Source organism: Littorina saxatilis, linkage group LG9, assembly GCF_037325665.1.
Source record: "Littorina saxatilis isolate snail1 linkage group LG9, US_GU_Lsax_2.0, whole genome shotgun sequence".
NCBI classification, from domain to species: Eukaryota; Metazoa; Mollusca; class Gastropoda; order Littorinimorpha; family Littorinidae; genus Littorina; species Littorina saxatilis.
Window position 1 is genome coordinate 60,720,470 of NC_090253.1, and position 22,496 is coordinate 60,742,965.

General features: G+C 42.0%; 1 protein-coding gene across 2 annotated transcripts; it reads right to left on the reverse strand.

The window, feature by feature from the left end:
• Positions 1–198: 198 nt before the first annotated feature.
• LOC138976690 (tripartite motif-containing protein 59-like) lies at positions 199–21,363 on the reverse strand. 2 transcript variants are annotated; one of them, XR_011459118.1, is made up of 4 exons: positions 21,173–21,191; positions 6,284–6,410; positions 4,196–4,322; positions 199–359 (listed from the first exon to the last, which is right to left on the reverse strand). XR_011459118.1 is itself a non-coding variant. In XM_070349564.1 (3 exons), exons 2-3 carry the CDS (start codon positions 17,216–17,218, stop codon positions 14,106–14,108), a joined length of 1,731 nt encoding a protein of 576 aa, XP_070205665.1. In that variant the 5' UTR covers positions 17,219–17,264; positions 21,173–21,363; the 3' UTR covers positions 13,760–14,105. The 2 variants fall into 2 exon arrangements, 1 of the variants encoding a protein (XP_070205665.1); XM_070349564.1 differs by lacking the exons at positions 199–359; positions 4,196–4,322; positions 6,284–6,410 and adding exons at positions 13,760–14,303; positions 15,686–17,264 and having other exon boundaries at positions 21,173–21,363.
• Between the last annotated feature and the right edge of the window lie 1,133 nt (positions 21,364–22,496).

The window sequence follows — 22,496 nt, forward strand, 5'->3', positions numbered from 1 at the left end:
TATCAGCGTGTGCATGTCACAAACTGTACCACTGTGTGTCTGTCTAGATGCCACACACACACACACACACACACACACACACACACACACAGATACACACACACACACACACACACACACACACACACGCACCACCACCACCACCACAACACAACCCACATATCCTCCCACCCGTCCCAGTACTCACAAACAACACTATTGTCATAGCATGCTATTTATTGAGAAATCAGCCAGCTGACATAAAAACAAAAGTGCACAACGTGACACACAGGCTGTCTCAAGGTCAGGTCATGTCCGGCAGCTGGTCACTGTCCATCTACCATCAACACTGTCCTGGGTTGGCCACGGTAAGGCTGGGGCTGTCACAATAGAAACAAGCCTCTTTGTTGTCTATGTAACGATATAGTGTGGCAGAGATTCGAATCAAGCTTTGTGAGAGTCACCCATCAGAGTGAAGTATGCACTCGAACCACGTCGATAGGCACAACAGAGTGAGACATGCTATCCAAACACGTTAAGAGACAGACAACCAACAGAGTGAGACATGCTATCCAAACACGTTAAGAGACAGTCAAACAACAGAGTGAGACATGCTATCCAAACACGTTAAGAGACAGATAAACAACAGAGTGAGACATGCTATCCAAACACGTTAAGAGACAGACAACCAACAGAGTGAGACATGCTATCCAAACACGTTAAGAGACAGACAACCAACAGAGTGAGACATGCTATCCAAACACGTTAAGAGACAGATAAACAACAGAGTGAGACATGCTATCCAAACACGTTAAGAGACAGTCAAACAACAGAGTGAGACATGCTATCCAAACACGTTAAGAGACAGACAACTAACAGAGTGAGACATGCTATCCAAACACGTTAAGAGACAGATAAACAACAGAGTGAGACATGCTATCCAAACATGTTAAGTGACAGTCAAACAACAGAGTGAGACATGCTATCCAAACACGTTAAGTGACAGTCAAACAACAGAGTGAGACATGCTATCCAAACACGTTAAGCGACAGACAAACAACAGAGTGAGACATGCTATCCAAACACGTTAAGCGACAGACAAACAACAGAGTGAGACATGCTATCCAAACACGTTAAGAGACAACCAACAGAGTGAGACATGCTATCCAAACACGTTAAGAGACAGACAAACAACAGGGTGAGACATGCTATCCAAACACGTTAAGAGACAGACAAACAACAGAGTGAGACATGCTATCCAAACACGTTAAGAGACAGACAACCAACAGAGTGAGACATGCTATCCAAACACGTTAAGAGACAGATAAACAACAGAGTGAGACATGCTATCCAAACACGTTAAGAGACAGACAAACAACAGAGTGAGACATGCTATCCAAACACGTTAAGAGACAGACAAACAACAGAGTGAGACATGCTATCCAAACACGTTAAGAGACAGTTAAACAACAGAGTGAGACATGCTATCCAAACACGTTAAGCGACAGACAAACAACAGAGTGAGACATGCTATCCAAACACGTTAAGAGAGAGTTAAACAACAGAGTGAGACATGCTATCCAAACACGTTAAGTGACAGACAAACAACAGAGTGAGACATGCTATCCAAACACGTTAAGAGACAGACAACCAACAGAGTGAGACATGCTATCCAAACACGTTAAGAGACAGTCAAACAACAGAGTGAGACATGCTATCCAAACACGTTAAGAGACAGACAAACAACAGAGTGAGACATGCTATCCAAACACGTTAAGAGACAGACAAACAACAGAGTGAGACATGCTATCCAAACATGTTAAGTGACAGTCAAACAACAGAGTGAGACATGCTATCCAAACATGTTAAGTGACAGTCAAACAACAGAGTGAGACATGCTATCCAAACACGTTAAGAGACAGACAAACAACAGAGTGAGACATGCTATCCAAACACGTTAAGAGACAGACAAACAACAGAGTGAGACATGCTATCCAAACACGTTAAGAGACAGATAAACAACAGAGTGAGACATGCTATCCAAACACGTTAAGAGACAGACAAACAACAGAGTGAGACATGCTATCCAAACACGTTAAGAGACAGACAAACAACAGAGTGAGACATGCTATCCAAACACGTTAAGAGACGGTCAAACAACAGAGTGAGACATGCTATCCAAACACGTTAAGAGACAGACAAACAACAGAGTGAGACATGCTATCCAAACACGTTAAGAGACAGACAAACAACAGAGTGAGACATGCTATCCAAACACGTTAAGAGACAGACAAACAACAGAGTGAGACATGCTATCCAAACACGTTAAGAGACAGACAAACAACAGAGTGAGACATGCTATCCAAACACGTTAAGAGACAGTCAAACAACAGAGTGAGACATGCTATCCAAACACGTTAAGAGACAGACAAACAACAGAGTGAGACATGCTATCCAAACACGTTAAGAGACAGTCAAACAACAGAGTGAGACATGCTATCCAAACACGTTAAGAGTCAAACAACAGAGTGAGACATGCTATCCAAACACGTTAAGAGACAGACAAACAACAGAGTGAGACATGCTATCCAAACACGTTAAGAGACAGACAAACAACATAGTGAGACATGCTATCCAAACACGTTAAGAGACAGTCAAACAACAGAGTGAGACATGCTATCCAAACACGTTAAGAGACAGTCAAACAACAGAGTGAGACATGCTATCCAAACACGTTAAGAGACAGACAACCAACAGAGTGAGACATGCTATCCAAACACGTTAAGAGACGGTCAAACAACAGAGTGAGACATGCTATCCAAACACGTTAAGAGACGGTCAAACAACAGAGTGAGACATGCTATCCAAACACGTTAAGAGACAGACAAACAACAGAGTGAGACATGCTATCCAAACACGTTAAGAGACAGACAAACAACAGAGTGAGACATGCTATCCAAACACGTTAAGAGACAGACAACCAACAGAGTGAGACATGCTATCCAAACACGTTAAGAGACAGACAAACAACAGAGTGAGACATGCTATCCAAACACGTTAAGTTTTGTTACCTTATCCAAACGAGTTGAATTTTAGTCTCAGAATGCACCAAATTGCACAGATTTTAATGTACCATTTAAAAAAATGTGGGTGAGCATGCCCCCCAACCCCCCTAGAAAAAATGGATTTCCTCGTTTTTCATCACAAGAGAGTCCCACCCCTGACAGAGTGAGTGTATGCACTCGAATCACGTTCAGAGACAGAGACAGCCAGACAACAGAGTGAGGTATGCTATCCAATCACGTTTAGAGACACAACAGAGTGAGGTATGCACTTTACTCACGTTTAGAGACAGTCAGACAACAGAGTGAGGTATGCACTCCAATCACGTTTAGAGACACAACAGAGTGTGGTATGCACTCTAATCACGTTTTGAGACAGTCAGACAACAGAGTGAGGTATGCACTCTAATCACGTTTAGAGACAGTCAGACAACAGAGTGAGGTATGCACTCTACTCTCGTCTAGAGACAGTCAGACAACAGAGTGAGGTATGCACTCTACTCTCGTCTAGAGACAGTCAGACAACAGAGTGAGGTATGCACTCTACTCTCGTCTAGAGACAGTCAGACAACAGAGTGAGGTATGCACTCTACTCTCGTCTAGAGACAGTCAGACGACAGAGTGAGGTATGCACTCTACTCTCGTCTAGAGACAGTCAGACAACAGAGTGAGGTATGCACTCTACTCTCGTCTAGAGACAGTCAGACAACAGAGTGAGGTATGCACTCTACTCTCGTCTAGAGACAGTCAGACAACAGAGTGAGGTATGCACTCTACTCTCGTCTAGAGACAGTCAGACAACAGAGTGAGGTATGCACTCTACTCTCGTCTAGAGACAGTCAGACAACAGAGTGAGGTATGCACTCTACTCTCGTCTAGAGACAGTCAAACAACAGAGTGAGGTATGCACTCCAATCTATATCCCGACTGCTTTGTGTACAGAGCGGGAATTCTTTTAAAATTGATTTCTTAAAATGCCACTGTGACGAATAAATTGTCACAAATCTGCAAAATCCCGTTCGACTCGGGACACAATCAGAATGCTGATGCTTGTTATGTGCTCTCGTGGAGGGAAGGACTATAATTATATAAATATATGCTTTGAATACAATTTTCTGTTGTGTGATAGATGGGATACAAGTGGCTTTACTCACTTGCAGTCCAGTTTATGAGCGTCGAACGTGCACTGGTTGCCATAGGTGACGCCGTCAGATCCACAGACAGGTTGGTACTGCATGGTGCACGGCCTGACAGACTGACACTCCTCGGCCTCTGTGCAGCCTGCACGTGAAAAGAGTACATTAAATCAGTGCATGTCAGAGTGAATGAGTCAATCAGTGAATTAATGAATCAACCAGTCAATCAACCAGTCAATCAACCAGTCAGTCAATCAACCAGTCAATCAACCAGTCAGTCAATCAACCAGTCAATCAACCAGTCAATCAACCAGTCAGTCAATCAACCAGTCAATCAACCAGTCAATCAACCAATATAAGTCGATGAACAGAATCGGGACTCAGACAAAATTGCCTGCAGCAACCATTCCCCTCAAAGACAGCATCCATGTTCCACCCCCGTGTCACCACAGTGGCACGTAAAAGGCCTCGATCATTCTGCCGTAAGTGCAGGTGGCTGATTACACCTAAACACGCTTAATCCTATGTGTCTCATCTAAAGTCACGCTTAATCCTATGTGTCTCATCTAAAGTCACGCTTAATCCTATGTGTCTCATCTAAAGTCACGCTTAATCCTATGTGTCTCATCTAAAGTCACGCTTAATCCTATGTGTCTCATCTAAAGTCACGCTTAATCCTATGTGTCTCATCTAAAGTCACGCTTAATCCTATGTGTCTCATCTAAAGTCACGCTTAATCCTATGTGTCTCATCTAAAGTCGGGGTAACACCCGGGAACATGCCCATGATGGTTTCACCGTGAGGGCGTAGAACGATATTATCATCAACCGTCTTCTTCTTCTTCTGCGTTCGTGGGCTGAAACTCCCACGTACACTCGTGTTTTTGCACGAGTGGAATTTTACGTGTAAGACCGTTTTTACCCCGCCATTTAGGCAGCCATACGCAGCTTTCGGAGGAAGCATGCTGGGTATTTTTGTGTTTCTATAACCCACCGAACTCTGACATGGATTACTGGATCTTTTCCGTGCGCACTTGGTCTTGTGCTTGCGTGTACACACGAAGGGGGATAAGCCACTAGCAGGTCTGCACATAAGTTGACCTGGGAGATCGGAAAAATCTCCACACTTAACCCACCAGGCGGCCGCGGCCGGGATTCGAACCCTCGACCTTCCGATTAAGAGGCCGACGTCTTACCACCCCGCCACAGCGCCCGTCTATCATCAACCAATTCCCCTGTTTAGGTTGATTTCATCAGTTAGCATAGTTTGTTTGTTTGTTTGTTTGTTTGCTTAACGCCCAGCCGACCACGAAGGGCCATATCAGGGCGGTGCTGCTTTGACATTTAACGTGCGCCACACACAAGACAGAAGTCGCAGCACAGGCTTCATGTCTCACCCAGTCACATTATTCTGACACCGGACCAACCAGTCCTAGCACTAACCCCATACTGCCAGACGCCAGGCGGAGCAGCCACTAGATTGCCAATTTTAAAGTCTTAGGTATGACCCGGCCGGGGTTCGAACCCACGACCTCCCGATCACGTGGCGGACGCCTTACCACTAGGCCAACCGTACCGGTGTTAGCATAGTTTCGGAGCATTTTTGAGTTGCCCTTTGCAGGTGTGACAAAGGTCTCTTAGATTTCTTCCTGTTAATTTCGCCAGAAACCTTCTCCAAAATAGGTTCTTATCTACTATACATTTAAAACAAATAAAAACAAGAAATTCCTCCGAGGTAGGAAAAACACCCCCGTCAAAGGGAAATAACCTTCTCAGTTGGTGGCAGTGACTGAGTGAGAATGGTTATTTCCCTTTGACCATTAAGATGTCCCTCTATAAGTCCTTGTATAATTTTAATCCACCAATAACTCCCTAACCGTGTGTTTGACTGGTCCCAATTTTTGTAAGGACCGTCTCAGGAATGTATAGAACCTGTTCACCAAGTTTGGTGACGATCGGTCCGTTCATTCTTGAGATCTATATGCGAACACAAACACACAAACAAACAAACAAACAAACAAACAAACAAACAAACAAACAAACACATCGACCGAAACCTACACACACCCCTATACCGGGGGTGTAATGAAAGAGAAGACAGACTCACCAAATGCTGCAAAGGCCAGAAGTGTGCAGACGATAAGGAATTTCATCTTGACTGGAGTCTAGGTTTCTGCTTTCACCGAATGGCTGAACTGGTGTTGCGAGTGGATAAACATTGGATCACAGCTTCCCTATTTATGCAAAATATTTATCTCATCATCACAATTAAGAAAAAAAAAACCACTTGTTACTGCCCACACACATTTATTGGAATCATTATCAATGACGAGTCGTGTCTCTCTTTTATTGGATCATATTTCATCCAAAATTGTTTCAGGTGTAAAAGTCTTGGTTCTCTTATATGATAAGGCCAAAAAAAAAATAGGTCTGTTTACGGTAACCCGACCGACCCTATTTTTTTCGCGCGACCCTAGACTTTTTTTGGGCATTTTGAAAAAAAAAATAAATAAATAAATAAATCTTGGTTTTTTTTGCAAAATAACGTAAAAATATGGTTTTTTGGAGAGAGAAAAAACAAACAAAATACCGACATACCGACCCTATATTTTTGGCCTATGTTACCGTAAACAGACCTATTTTTTGGGGGGGCCTAAGTAACAAGAGTGCATTTCTGTTCTAGATTTACAATGCACGTGCATATATCAGATTAAGCGTTGCATCATTGCATCCGATGATAGCCATAAAAAGTTGCGTTTTGAATGCCTGCAAATATAACAACATTATACGATACGTCGTTGATCATTGTTATCGTCTACTTGTAAATGATGGCCTTATACTTGCTTGTAATTGAACTTTCGGTGTTTTATGTTTATCTGCAGAGCACTTGTGTGTTGATGGAGGATTTTTCTGTCTCTATTTCTTGACATTATTTATGGTTCGTGGGCTAAGTATTGCTAATGAAAAAAAGAGGACAAAAAGAATCTACTGGAAAATCGATATGTTTCACTGTGTCTTCTACAAGTGTGCAAACAAACATCCTTACATTTAGTTAGATGGACACAAATATATACACAGAAATTCGCGTGTAAAAAAAGAAGAAGAAAGGAAATAACGATATCACAGGAATATGTACACACATTCTCTTTAGCAAATGCATTATCAAAACTTCGAATTTTAATATTGCGAAACACTGTTGTTTATGGACAAAAATAAGCATACAATCTGTCACGAAGTCTTCTAAAATTATGTGATTGTTCGTCGTGTGTATACATTTGTCTATGTAACTGGAGAGAGAGAGACAGAGAGAGAGAGAGAGAAGAGAAGAGAGAGAGAAAGAGAGAGAGAAAGAGAGAGAGAAAATAGAGAGAGAAAAGAGAGATAGAGAGAAAAGAGAGAATATGGAGAGAGAGAGAGAGAGAGAGAGAGAGAGAGAGATTCAGACTCAGACTCAGAACTTTATTACAAAAGGATAAAGGTTTTAGGCAAAGCCTATTCTTCCAACCTGTCCTTTATACAACACGTAAAGACGGACGCACGTACACAAAATAGATTGAATCATATAAAATACAGAAATGCATTGTAGGGAATGCAACACAATTACATGAGAACTCAAAAATTACAGAATTACATTGACACAGTTATATCTTTCATTTGGGAATGAAGTTGCTCAGATCAGCCGTTAACACTAGTACAGAATGTTTAGCAAAATAACAAGACATTTCATTCACGAATGATGTGTGAACGTGACTGTCTCTTAAACATTTTCACTGAAGTTGCATTTCTTGCAGAGAGAGAGAGAGAGAGAGAGAGAGAGAGAGAGAGAGAGAGAGAGAGAGAGAGAGAGAGAGAGAGAGAGAGAGAGAGAGAGATATGTCGACATGTCAGTGATGATTTGCTAACAGTCAGCAAACAGGTGGAAAAAACAGACCAGTCGTGCTTGCATATTTTATTTCATCACATTTTTCGCAAAAGCAATAATTCACATCTTTGAAGGAATGGGGAATAACAAGCTGTTATCAGTAAGCCCGGTGAATCCAAATTTATGTATGTACATATATTGCACGCTTGTAGAACTGGTTTGGGGGGTGGGGGGGGGGTGGTAGGAGGGGGAGCGGGAGGAGGGGGGGGGGTTACATTATTGCCAACATACAGTAGACCCGGTGAATCCAAATGTATGTATGTACACAAATATTCCACGCTTGAAGAACTGGTTTGGAGGGTGGGGGTGGGGGGGGGGGTCAGGAGGGGGAGCGGGAGGAGGGGGGTACATTATTGCGAACATAAAAAGTCAAATTTATAGCTTGTTTGCTTGTTGGTATTTGGTTGCTTGATAGCTTCCTTAGTTGAGGTAAACGCGTGTGTGCGTGAAAGAGAGAGGGGAAGAGATAGAGACGGGGGGGGGGGGGGGGGGGGGGAATTGCGAAAGGGAGAGAAAGAGAGAAAAAGAGAGAAAAGGAGAGAGACACTAATTGATTATTACTTCTTCTGCTTCTTCGTTCATTGGCTTAGACTCCCACGTTTACTCATGTTTTTAGCACGAGTGGATTTTTACGTGTATGATCGTTTTTACCCCGCCATTCAGGCAGCATACGCCGATTTCGGGGGAGGCATGCTGGGTGTTTTCGTGTTTCTATAACCAACCGAACTCTGACATTGATTACAGGACCTTTTCCGTGCGCACTTGGTCTTGTGCTTGCGTGTACACATGAAGGGGGTTAAGTCACTAGCAGGTCTGCACATAAGTTGACCTGGGAGATCGGAAAAACCTCCACTCTTTACCCACCAGGCGGCAGCGACCGAACTCAGGACCTCCCGATTAGGAGGCCGACGTTTTACCACCACGCCACTGCGCCCGTCATTACACCCCCGGTATAGGGGTGTGTATAGGTTTCACTCGATGTGTTTGTTTGGGTGTTTGGGTGTTTGTTTGTGTGTTTGTGTTCGCATATAGATCTCAAGAATGAACGGACCGATCGTCACCAAATTTGGTGATCAGGTTCTATACATTCCTGAGACGGTCCTTACAAAAATTGGGACCAGTCAAACACACGATTAGGGAGTTATTGGTGGATTAAAATTATACAAGGACTTATACAGGTCAAAGGGAAATAACCATTCTCACTCAGTCACTGCCACCAACTGAGAAGGTTATTTCCCTTTGACGGGGGTGTTTTTCCTACCTCCTAGGAATTTCTTGTTGATTATTACAATTACCGAGACATGTCTGTTGTCAGTTGCTACCAGTCAGTATATTATAAATAGCGGTTTTATTTCCGAGTAATTTCGACCAAATGATTATCGAAGCACACACACTTACACACACATTCGTACACACACACACGCACACACACACACACACACACACACACGCACACACACACACACACACTCACTAACACACACACACACACACACACAAACACACACACGCACAGAGGGAGACAAACCTCAAACTCCGCCGTCGTTAAAACATTCAGAATGTCAAAACAATTAAGGAACGCTTTATTTTGTACAAAACGAAACAATGACACGAACTTCGACCTATTGGTATTTGAACGTAGACAAACAAAATACACAACATACCAACATCGATACTTACTCTTGTTGACGTGTGTCATGTTACCTGACTCCAACAACTACACACACACACACACACACACACACACACACACACACACACACACACACACACACACAAACACCCTGCCCCAGAAAACCAAAAACAACACACACACATACACACACACACACACACACACACACACACACACACACACACAAACACACACACACATCGAATTGATTCAGTCGGGACGTCCTCTCGAACAAACCTGTTCGACCGTTTAGAGGAGATCAAGAATGTCACCATTATTTGAAGTAACAAGTGTGACAATACCTGAGCTTTTTAGACCTTTCTACCTTTTGGTAGAGCATCACAGTTGGTATCCATCCTTTTGTACCCGTGTACGTATGTTTGGTTTTGATACTCTGCTGGAATTAGTAGATATTTTGGAAAATATGAAATGCAAATGGCTGATTTTGCTGATATCTACTTTCTCAAGCAGATAATCAAAATCAAATATGCGTGCACGGCTACATACATATTTTGACCAACTGTTACGGTGATACCCTCCTCACTGCCAGTTTACAATTAGTCACAGCATGTACCTTAAAGGTGGTCGTCTACATTTTTTCATTTTTTCTATAATCTTATGGTTAGATTTCTCTAAAAAGTTATGTCAGATGGTGAATGAACCATGGGGAAAAAAGTTATAGAAAAAAAATATATGTAAAAAAAGATTTTATTTTTGGGTAGCGTGACTCACGCTTCCAATATTTTGTTTTCTGTTTGCTGAGAACATGACTGTGCTTTGCTAAAAATACTGACTTTGCCTAATCAAATTCATGTCACTGTACTTATAGCCACGCCCAAACAAGTGCAGCAACAGTTAGACACTGGAGCGCTGTCCACGCTTTTTTTTAAACACACGAAATGCACGGGATTTGAGAGGAGTTTTGCGCTTGGCATTTTCCAAATAAGGATATCCTACTATGAGTACTACGCTGGAATACTTCAATGAATTTTCAAACGGCTACACTGGCTTCGTCTTTCCTGATCGAAAGGGGGTGTAGGCCCTATTGTTGATATTTGAAGATAATAGACTCTGCATTTTAATGGTCAAATGGCGATTTCGGTATAAAAATGTAGACAAGGACCTTTAATCGGAAAAAAAACTATTTTCTTCATTCATTAGCGACTATCACAAGTTTGATCAAGTTATACACAGTGAGCCTGATTATATAAAAGGAAAGTGCAGAGTCTTAGGACCACAACGGTACCAAAATCAAGAGTACTGGTCAATAAACAAAGACGCACAAAGCAATTGAAAACTACGACTGTCGTACGTCACAGCTTAGTTATCTCCACCCTTAACGGCGGTTCGCGCATAGCTGTCTGTAGTGTTTTCAACACATCTGTGTCCACATCTGTTCATTTCTGTCCGACTGACAGTGCCATATACAACGCTGCAAACATTAACTAGTTGGGGAAATATATCAGTTTGCGTACATCCATTTAAAATGACAGGTAAACACCACCCAAAATAACATAAATGATTTTTTTTCTCAAATATCGATGCACTGCAACCCCGTTTCAAGCGTGTGTGTTTTCAATAGCTAGCCTTTGTTAGTTTATGTTATTTTTAGATACAAGCTCAGACTGAATACACAGTTCAGCGAGAGAAAAGATATTCAGAATAAATAGCGTTGACTAAATAATTCCTGGGTCGGTCACTTAAGTAATTAATTCATTGTCTTCGCAGCACAGTGAAATTGACAGGGGTAGTTATATGGGACTGAAACGTCGTCTAGTTTGCGAAGTAGCCTGATGTCAATAAAACTGTGAATTACAACAAAAAAGGTGTAAACAAGCTGACTCTTAAAAGTCTAGATCGATCTGTTAGAGCCTGTGCCTCAAACGTGGTATTCTGTAGTTGTTATCACTACTTCCTTCTTCAGAGAATGAATGAATTTAATATAAACTGAGCAAAATCCTCTCGTTTTCTACTGCTCGTGCGTTCCACTCCTTCATCAGTAGAAATGACATAACACAAGATATACGCAAGATAGCAAAACACAACAACCTGTTCTGGATGGATACATGTGTTTTCTTTCTTCTCGTTGTGCTTTGTCTCTCTTTCTCCCTCTCTCCACACACACACACACACACACACACACACACACACACACACACACATACACTCACACACACACACACACACACACACATACACTCACACACACACACACACACACACTCACACACACACACACACACACACACACACACACACTCACACACACACACACACACACACAGCAAATTAAAAAAAAACATAAAATAATATGAAGATTTTCAAAAAAAGCTTTAAAGCAAACAGTAAACAAGCAAACAAACAGAATAACGTAATTGAAAACCACAAGTAGCCTACCTACTTATTGACACAATCACATAAACGCATTACGTTGAATCAATTGCATAAGAACAGTGACTGATAACGTAGACATAAACTGTCTTTAAAACGGCACGCAAAAAGCAAACAAACATATCCTTCATGTACTGTTCACCAATACCATAATCATACATACAATTCAATCAATCATAATACACAAGCCTACTCAGCCAAAATAAAAGTTTCCCCCAGAACAAATAAGTACACCTCAACCCCACCCCCACCCCCCTCCCATTCCCCCCCCCCCCCCAAACAAACAAAAATAAAAATAAAGAAGACTTCGCTAGAAACCGGTAATTAACTGTCCGTGTGCTTGTGCGTGAGTACATTTATATTGTTTTTATTTTATCCTGTTAGTGTGTGTGAGTGTGTGTTTTTCATATCATTTATGTTATTTTGTCCTAGTTCTTCGCACCTGCAGAATCTTATTCCGTGTATGTTATTCACAGTCATAGTCAAGAGGCATGCACATTTCATTACAGTCATATTCGAGAAGGCACATTCATTATTCAGAAATATTCCCCCCCTCTTCTTCTTTCTCTCTGTAAACGTGTAGGGCTAGTTATTTTTCGGTAAGAGAATGATGCCGTCAAGGACTGCCGAAAACTTTCCAAAAGATGCTGAAAGTTGCATTGCCATTTTGATATCTTTGCCGAAGAAATTAAATTCTGGCAATACAAATACCTGACGTCAAAAAGTTAAGTGTAATAAGAAAGACACGCATACCATTCAGCTTCATAGTCAGCTCAGTTCTCACTGGTTGACGCATTTTCAGAAACTTTCTCGCAAAAAAAGGTAAAAGACCAAAAAAATGTCTTGTAAGCACCACCGTCGCAAGAAAGCTTGCTATTTACAGTCATAGCCAATCAAGGGTGATGTAATCAACATCTCATCGATTCGCAGTCCCATGATACAACAAACACAGAAAGTGTTCTTTGCTCTGTTGGTTCTAAACCAAGCTTAGGTTGCCTGTAACGTAAGTCATCTATAAAAGGGGGCCAGACAATGGTTAGCTATAGAGTGAAGCTTGTTCTTAGTTGGGCAAAGTCGACTTCTCAAACTGTGCTTCGCGGAAATCACTTTGACAACTGTCCACCTTTCATGGCCCTTGTAGCAGCGGACCGAAGCCGAAGTCCAAGGAAAGTAAATCGCAGCGTACAAAGTCTTGTTAGCAGAATGCATTGCGCATGTGCATTCAAATGTTCTCGTTAACTGTACTTCAAAGATTGTAGTTCAGTGCGCAAGAAAACTGTAACACAAAACTGTTTTTCCATTTCGGTCTGATCAACGTGGTCTACGCCAAAGTCCCATGGTTACTGTGATTCAAGTGTGATTTAAAATGATAAAGCGGGGTCGTATTAAATGACGTGCCAGTTAATTTTTGAACTGTGGGTCTACCTAAGATCAATTAACAGATCCATCTCTTTGGCGTCGAATTTGATTTCTTCGTCCATCTTGGATCGAATAACTCTTCCCAAGGAGGGAGGATGTGCATCTTTGCAAGGCACAATATGCAAAGAGAAAAAGTCAGTCAAAGTTACTTCGCGAAGCTACAGATTTGGGTACCGGGTACGAACACTTCGCGAAGCTACAGATTTGGGTACAAACACTTCGCGAAGCTACAGATTTGGGTACAAACACTTCGCGAAGCTACAGATTTGGGTACAAACACTTCGCGAAGCTACAGATTTGGGTACGAACACTTCGCGAAGCTACAGATTTGGGTACAAACACTTCGCGAAGCTACAGATTTGGGTACAAACACTTCGCGAAGCTACAGATTTGGGTACAAACACTTCGCGAAGCTACAGATTTGGGTACAAACACTTCGCGAAGCTACAGATTTGGGTACCGGGTACGAACACTTCGCGAAGTGTTCGCGAAGTCAACTTTGGGATCAATACAGGACAGCCTTCACTGTGATGGTTGAAAGGTGATGATCCTCCCACCCCTACACCCTACCCACAGGCGCCCCCTGGTGTCCGTGTGAAGAGCTGTGGGCTGCAGCAGTAGAGGGTTACCAGGACCCAGGAAACACCGGAACGTCAGCTTGTCGTCATCAGTGTCCACCACGTGAATGACGTCATTGCATTCGTCAGCAATCAGCAGCACCTGCAGCAAGGCAACCACGTGATAAAAACTTGAAATGCACTTAAAAAAAATGTTGTATACACAGATGCATACTTTAAAGGCAAGAGAAAGAGTTAAAAGGAAACAAGCGACTGAAAGCGTTGTAAAAACATTCAGTGAATATGTCGACCCGAATTTAAAAGATCGAAAATCACTGGATCAGTCTTCATTGAGACTATATTTTGGTTGGAAGAAACCCGTCGACCGAGAGAGATCAAACCTGCCTCGGGGAAACGTGCTGCAAGAACCAAGCCACTGAAAGCAATATTAAAACATTCACGCAATATGTTGGACCAAAAGATCAAAGTCACTTGATCAGTTTTAATCCTCCTTTAGAAATCCGTAGACAGAGGGAGATGAAACTTGCCTCGGCTAAACATGCTGACTATGAAACTCCTTTTCCATAAAATAGGTTTTCTTTATTTTAAGCATATTTCCAAGTTAAACTCAACATATATATTTCAATACAGTAAATAATGACAAATACAGTGACACCACTTTTGTGTCTGCTGTTGCAATAGCAATTTCATGCGGAATTTTGATGAACAAGTTAAAACGTGAATAGTTACAGACGGTGCAGTGCTGCCGTAACTTTTCAACAGACTGATATGACAACATCGAACTAACATTCCAAAAAGAAAAGACGAGAAAGAAAACTTTGGAATCGCTGTACACGAACACACACACACACACACACACACACACACACACACACACACACACACACACACACACACACACACACACACACACACACACATCAACCCTCGGCTAACTCTCGATCTCAAGTCCTCAGCAAACATGAAGTCAAAGAATGACTAAATGCAAAATGGAAGGAAGAACGATTTTAACTTTGATTCTTCTCCCTATTTGTGGTATAACAAAATAACCGGTATATCCTTTAAGACTATAATAACACGAACGCAAACTCCTACGAGTTAAGTCAACCAAAAAACATGTTCGACTAGGGTACACAATTCGATGTTCTATGTTTTTCTGCCAACCCTAACACTTTTTTTTTACACACACACACACACACACACACACACACACACACACACACACACACACACACACACACACACATACACACACATACACACACACACACACACATGCACACACACACACACACACACACACACACACACACACACACACACAAAACCTTCGTTTTCACAGACAATGGGACATTGGCTCAACAAACCCTCTGCGAATAAATCGTGCGCCATCCTTCAAATTTTTTAAAATAGCCTAACAACCCTACTTTTTACATTTAGTCAAGTTTTGAATTTTTATAATGCTAGCCTAACCCAACTTGCTATCAGGGTAGGGGGCAGAAGGCTGAGTTAAAGATACCATACCTCTTTCTGTTTGGAGACGAGGGTGAAGAAGCAGACATCAGCGGGCTGGAAGGGCTGTAGGGGAGACATGTAGGTGTCAAGCTTGTTGTAGCGGTCCTTTTTGAACAAGCAAACTTGACGCTGAGAGGATGACGGCTGTGTGGTGACCACAGCGAACAGCATCTGACTGTGGTCCACGTCAAACGTGTCATGGGGTCCACAGTTGACTGCAAACAGACGGGTACGTTTTGTGGAGAAAGGTTCATCACACAAAATTGTTGTGAGTACAAACTCACTCACGCTCGAATTTAGAAAGAAGAGTCCATAATGAACCGAGGCATGTTGAGATTTTGCAAAAGACTGTGGCTTTGTATCATTATGGGGCAGAACAATTTGTTTCTGGTCGGACCGCCGTTTCACTGTGACTCTGCCGGTCGAAATGCCGCTCTTAACCAGACTGCCTGAAGCAGAGTACTTCTTCAACGTAGGACTTACGTCTCTGGGCGAACTGTCAATCGACACCCACACAGTGTCGTCATCCATGGGACAAAGGCAGAACACCCTTGTGTCTTCATTCTCGCCACAATGAAACATTTGCGAAGCTGTGAGTTCTAGCTCTGAGATTTCAAGTTCCAACTGTCTGGCTCCGCCAATAAAATCTTTCAAGCAGCCGCGCATTTTTTCCTCCAAGGATGTATCGGACTGGTGAACAGGTCGGAGTTTAGTTTTCAGTCGGGGGATGGCCGTTAATTCTTCAACCGATACTGTGCTCCCTTGTCCTGATCTCATCTCTTTGGCCACGTTGACCATCTCACACTTGTCTTGCTCTCTCACGGCGCGGGTCATTCTCTGCTGAAGGCGCTGTACCTTGTCAAGACTGCTCTCCACAGTCTGGAGATCCTTTGTTCGCGTGCTCTCCGAGTCTGATGCTACTGTCTCCAGCGCTGCCAACGCTTCATCCCTGTAGGAATCAGCCGTGGCGACAATGGTGGCATGCCGCTGTCGGATCTCCCTTTCCACCACAGCTTTCTTCTCTCTGAATTCTGTCTGGTCCGCCTTCCTCTCCTTGATGTTCCTCTCGAGATCTGCCGCCACGTCTTCAAGTCGTTCTTTGGCCTCGGTCAGTTGACCTTGAGCCACTTCCACTGCTTCGTCCAGACTCTGAGACTCGTGGTGAAGGTGCTTGGTCAGCTTGCAGTCCATGCAAATCAGCGCGTCACACTTGACGCAGAACAGGTCATACTCTTTCTGTGGATGCACGAAGCAATGACTCTCACTCCTGGCTCTCTCCAGATCCTCCTGCTCGATGTAGAAGTTGGCCTGGAAGGCTGAGGCTCCTCCGTCTGGGACCTGGATGTCTCTGCGGCATGACGGACAGGGGAAGCTTCCATCTGGATGACGAGTCACCAGGTCTTCCAGGCACTTTTGGCAGAACGTATGCGTGCAGGACAGTAGTTTGGGATTGCGGAAGACTTCGAGGCAAAGAGCGCATGTCAGAGCCTCTCTCTTGCTAGAGAGGGAAGGCAGAGATGCGTCACTTCCGCCGGTTGCCATCGTTTTGGATCAGCAAGAGGGTTGCATTCCATGGAGGGTCTGCTGGCTGTAGATGTACAGAAAAAAAGCATGCTTTTCGTTTAAGTTTCCATCTTGAAGTCACAGACCAAAGAAACACAAGGAAAGTATCGTACTAAAGGCAGACAACATCGGTGACTGAGAGTGACGCCGAACCTGTCTCCTGGTGCCTGAGATAATAGGAAGCACCGACATAAGCAAACGGCTTTCGTCATCAGAAGAGAAAGATTGTCACAAGCTGATATGCATCATTCTGAATATGCGCAAGACGAACGCAATAACCTAGTGCCTAAGATGTCGGCCTTCCATGTGGTTAGTTTGGAGTTCGGATCAAGGGTTAAGGGTGGAGCTGTCCCATATTAGCTTTATATTTAAAGCATTTTCGTTATTTTTACTCAATTTCGAGCCACCACTACTCCTAGCAAAAGGTGTTTCTCAAGTTAAGAAATCTTTTCGAACGGATGGGGATTTCCTTCTCCTGTTCGTTGGGATCCCCTTAAAATGACGTTTTATTGATACTTGCGTTTGGACCCGTTTGAGTAACGGTTGGCTAGTTTGATTTGCGGGGGTGTCTGTGTTGTAGGTTCCACTGTATAGACACTACCTCACTTAAAATCCATCTGTTTGGTGAATATGGTAGGGGAATGAATTAACTGGTTTTACAAAAGACGGCTTCATCACAAAGACTGATCTGCACTTACACGTATCTGCCTAGGTTTTTACATTTAGTCAAGTTTTGACTAAATGTTTTAACGTAGAGGGGGGAATCGAGACGAGGGTCGTGGTGTATGTGCGTGTGTGTCTGTGTGTGTGTGTGTGTGTGTGTGTGTGTGTGTGTGTGTGTGTGTGTGTGTGTGTGTGTGTGTGTGTGTGTGTGTGTGTGTGTGTAGAGCGATTCAGACTAAACTACTGGACCGATCTTTATGAAATTTGACATGAGAGTTCCTGGGTATGAAATCCCCGAACATATTTTTCAATTTTTTGATAAATGTCTTTGATGACGTCATATCCGGCTTTTCGTGAAAGTTGAGGCAGCACTGTCACGCCCTCATTTTTCAACCAAATTGGTTGAAATTTTGGTCAAGTAATCTTCGACGAAGCCCGGACTTCGGTATTGCATTTTAGCTTGGTGGCTTAAAAATTAATTAATGACTTTGGTCATTAAAAATCTGAAAATTGTAAAAAAAAATAAAAATTTATAAAACGATCCAAATTTACGTTCATCTTATTCTCCATCATTTTCTGATTCCAAAAACATATAAATATGTTATATTTTAATTAAAAACAAGCTCTGAAAATTAAATATATAAAAATTATTATCACAATTAAATTGTCGAAATCAATTTTAAAAAAACTTTCATCTTATTCCTTGTCGGTTCCTGATTCCAAAAACATATAGATATGATATGTTTGGATTAAAAACACGCTCAGAAAGTTAAAACAAAGAGAGGTACAGAAAAGCGTGCTATCCTTCTTAGCGCAACTACTACCCCGCTCTTCTTGTCTATTTTCGCCTTACGCGACTTGTTTTTTTTATGACGGGTAGTAGCCTACAGAACAGGGTCATATTCAATGTCATTGTCCCAAAGTCAAGAAAGCTCAGTGTTGCGATATATATACCAATTTGAACTGTGGCAGTGGGTTGCAACTGGAGCAACTTAAACAAGTCGCGTAAGGCGAAAATACAATATTTAGTCAAGTAGCTGTCGAACTCACAGAATGAAACTGAAGGCAATGCCATTTTTCAGCAAGACCGTATACTCGTAGCATCGTCAGTCCACCGCTCATGGCAAAGGCAGTGAAATTGACAAGAAGAGCGGGGTAGTAGTTGCGCTAAGAAGGATAGCACGCGTTTCTGTACCTCTCTTTGTTTTAACTTTCTGAGCGTGTTTTTAATCCAAACATATCATATCTATATGTTTTTGGAATCAGGAACCGACAAGGAATAAGATGAAAGTGTTTTTGAATTGATTTCGACAATTTAATTTTGATAATAATTTTTATATATTTAATTTTCAGAGCTTGTTTTTAATCCGAATATAACATATTTATATGTTTTTGGAATCAGTAAATGATGGAGAATAAGATAAACGTAAATTTAGATCGTTTTATAACTTTTTATTTTTTTTTACAATTTTCAGATTTTTAATGACCAAAGTCATTAATTAATTTTTAAGCCACCAAGCTGAAATGCAATACCGAAGTCCGGGCTTCGTCGAAGATTACTTGACCAAACTTTCAACCAATTTGGTTGAAAAATGAGGGCGTGACAGTGCCGCCTCAACTTTCACGAAAAGCCGGATATGACGTCATCAAAGACATTTATCAAAAAAATGAAAAAAACGTTCGGGGATTTCATACCCAGGAACTCTCATGTCAAATTTCATAAAGATCGGTCCAGTAGTTTAGTCTGAATCGCTCTACACACACACACACACACACACACACACACACGCACAGACACACATACACCACGACCCTCGTTTCGTTTCCCCCTCGATGTTAAAATATTTAGTCAAAACTTGACTAAATATAACAAGTCGCGTAAGGCGAAAATACAATATTTAGTCAAGTAGCTGTCGAACTCACAGAATGAAACTGGACGCAATGCCATTTTTCAGCAAGACCGTATACTCGTAGCATCGTCAGTCCACCGCTCATGGCAAAGGCAGTGAAATTGACAAGAAGAGCGGGGTAGTAGTTGCGCTAAGAAGGATAGCACGCTTTTCTGTACCTCTCTTTGTTTTAACTTTCTGAGCGTGTTTTTAATCTAAACATATCATATGTTATGTTTTTGGAATCAGGAACCGACAAGGAATAAGATGAAAGTGTTTTTAAATTGATTTGGACAATTTAATTTTGATAATAATTTTTATATATTTAATTTTCAGAGCTTGTTTTTAATCCGAATATAACATATTTATATGTTTTTGGAATCAGCAAATGATGGAGAATAAGATAAACGTAAATTTGGATCGTTTTATAAATTTTTATTTTTTTTTACAATTTTCCGATTTTTAATGACCAAAGTCATTAATTAATTTTTAAGCCACCAAGCTGAAATGCAATACCGAAGTCCGGGCTTCGTCGAAGATTACTTGACCAAAATTTCAACCAATTTGGTTGAAAAATGAGGGCGTGATAGTGCCGCCTCAACTTTCACGAAAAGCCGGATATGACGTCATCAAAGACATTTATCAAAAAAATGAAAAAAACGTTCGGGGATTTCATACCCAGGAACTCTCATGTCAAATTTCATAAAGATCGGTCCAGTAGTTTAGTCTGAATCGCTCTACACACACACACACACACGCACAGACACACACACATACACCACACCCTCGTTTCGATTCCCCCTCGATGTTAAAATATTTAGTCAAAACTTGACTAAATATAAAAATCGAGTCATAACGTGCAATGTATTTTGTGTTCAGAAGGGGGGGGGGGGGGGGGTGCGTAACCTTACTACACATGGCGTAGACTGTTGGCGGAGAGAACCGCGCCAGAGACTGTAGAGTACACAGACTGTATACTCTGACCGCGCCTTGCAACACCACGCTTCAGTGTTACCCAGTGTGCTCTGATCTCGACAAACTGCAAGGCGTCACACTACTCCACTCCAAATACATGTGAAAGGATACTTACTTTATCAGTGGGATTCCACAATGTATAAAAGGTAGCAAGAATCACTGTATGTTTAGGGAGAGGGGGGCGTAGCCTAACTACACATGGCGTAATGGTGACGGACAGAACTGACTTGCAACACCTCACTTCAATGTTACCCAGTGTTCTCAAATCTGACACACTGCAAGGACTTCACACTACTCCACTTCAAACACATACATGTACAAGGATACTTACTTTTACAGTGCGATTACACAATGTACAAAAGGTAACAGGAATCACTATCTGTATAAATACTAACGATAGACCTACCTTCTGGACGGTGAACAGCTCTCAACCAGTAAATATGGCGGCAGCCGGTACGATTCTAGTTAACCTTTGTAGCATTCAGTTATCGTCTGCTTGCTATCTTGTGTCGCGAATGCTTACAGACGATCAGCACACACTCACACTGTGTGCAGTCAATGTGTAGGACCCAGTTTTTCTTTGTAATAGACGGTCGCTTGTGTCTATAATTAGCTCATATGTATATTCCAACTGCAACGTCTAGGCCTACTTTCGGTTGACACCTTAAATAATACGGATTGTTTATCCTTGAGCACTCGTCACAGGCTATTCGAGAAAGTTTTTCAAACTTTATTAGAGAAATGAACGGATACACGCAAAATGTTGTTGTTTTTAAAGATATAGTCAAGTTTTGGCAAAATGTTTTCTTATTGACTGGGAATCGAGACGTGGGTATGGGCGGTAGTGGCGTGTGTCACTGTGTACGTAACTTAACCGTGTGTGTGTGTTCATGTGTGTGTGTGTGTGTGTTCATGTGTGTGTGTGTGTGTTCATGTGCGTGCCAGTGTGTGTTCATGTGTGTGTGTGTGCGTGTGTTTATGTGTGTGTGTGTGTGTGTGTATGTGTGTGTGTGCTTATAATTATGTGTGTGTGTGTGTGTGTGCTTATGTGTGTGTGTGACTATGCGTATGTGTGCGTGTGTTTATGTTTGTGTGTGCGTGTGTTTATTTGTTTGTGTGGGTGTGTGCGTATGTGTGTGTGTGTGTGTGTGTGTGTGTGTGTGTTTTATATATGTGTTTGCGTGTGTTTACTTTTGTGTGTGTGTGTGTGTGTGTGTGTGTGTGTGTGTGTGTGTGTGTGTGTGTGTGTGGTCTTGCCACACCAGCTCTCTTTTTCATTAAGCGAAGTTTGGGATGTGTTCTACATTACAAAGAAAATTATCAAGATTGGGAGAATGAGAAGGCGGCTATGGGACGGAAGGGGGGGGGGAAGAAAGAATGACATATGTTTCTGCTTTTACACTCCAAACAGAAATTGTCCACTTGTGAACACTTTTTGTAATCAGCAGTATGTGGAATACTATATAACTTTACTGGAAACTTGATAGTAGCACACACTTTAAACACTACTTTGTGTTTACTATATGTACGACATTTATATTATTTGAGTTATGCGATCAGTCACTTAGTACGCATAGAGGCAAGGACGCAATGCAAGGATTTTTTTTTAAATCTCGAGGGCTAGTTTTAGTTTATTTTCAGCAAGCTTCTTAATGAATGAATGAAAATAGCCTTTAGCTTTTATTTTCTTCGATTTGTTGAAGGTGGTCCATATTAAGCACCACACACGT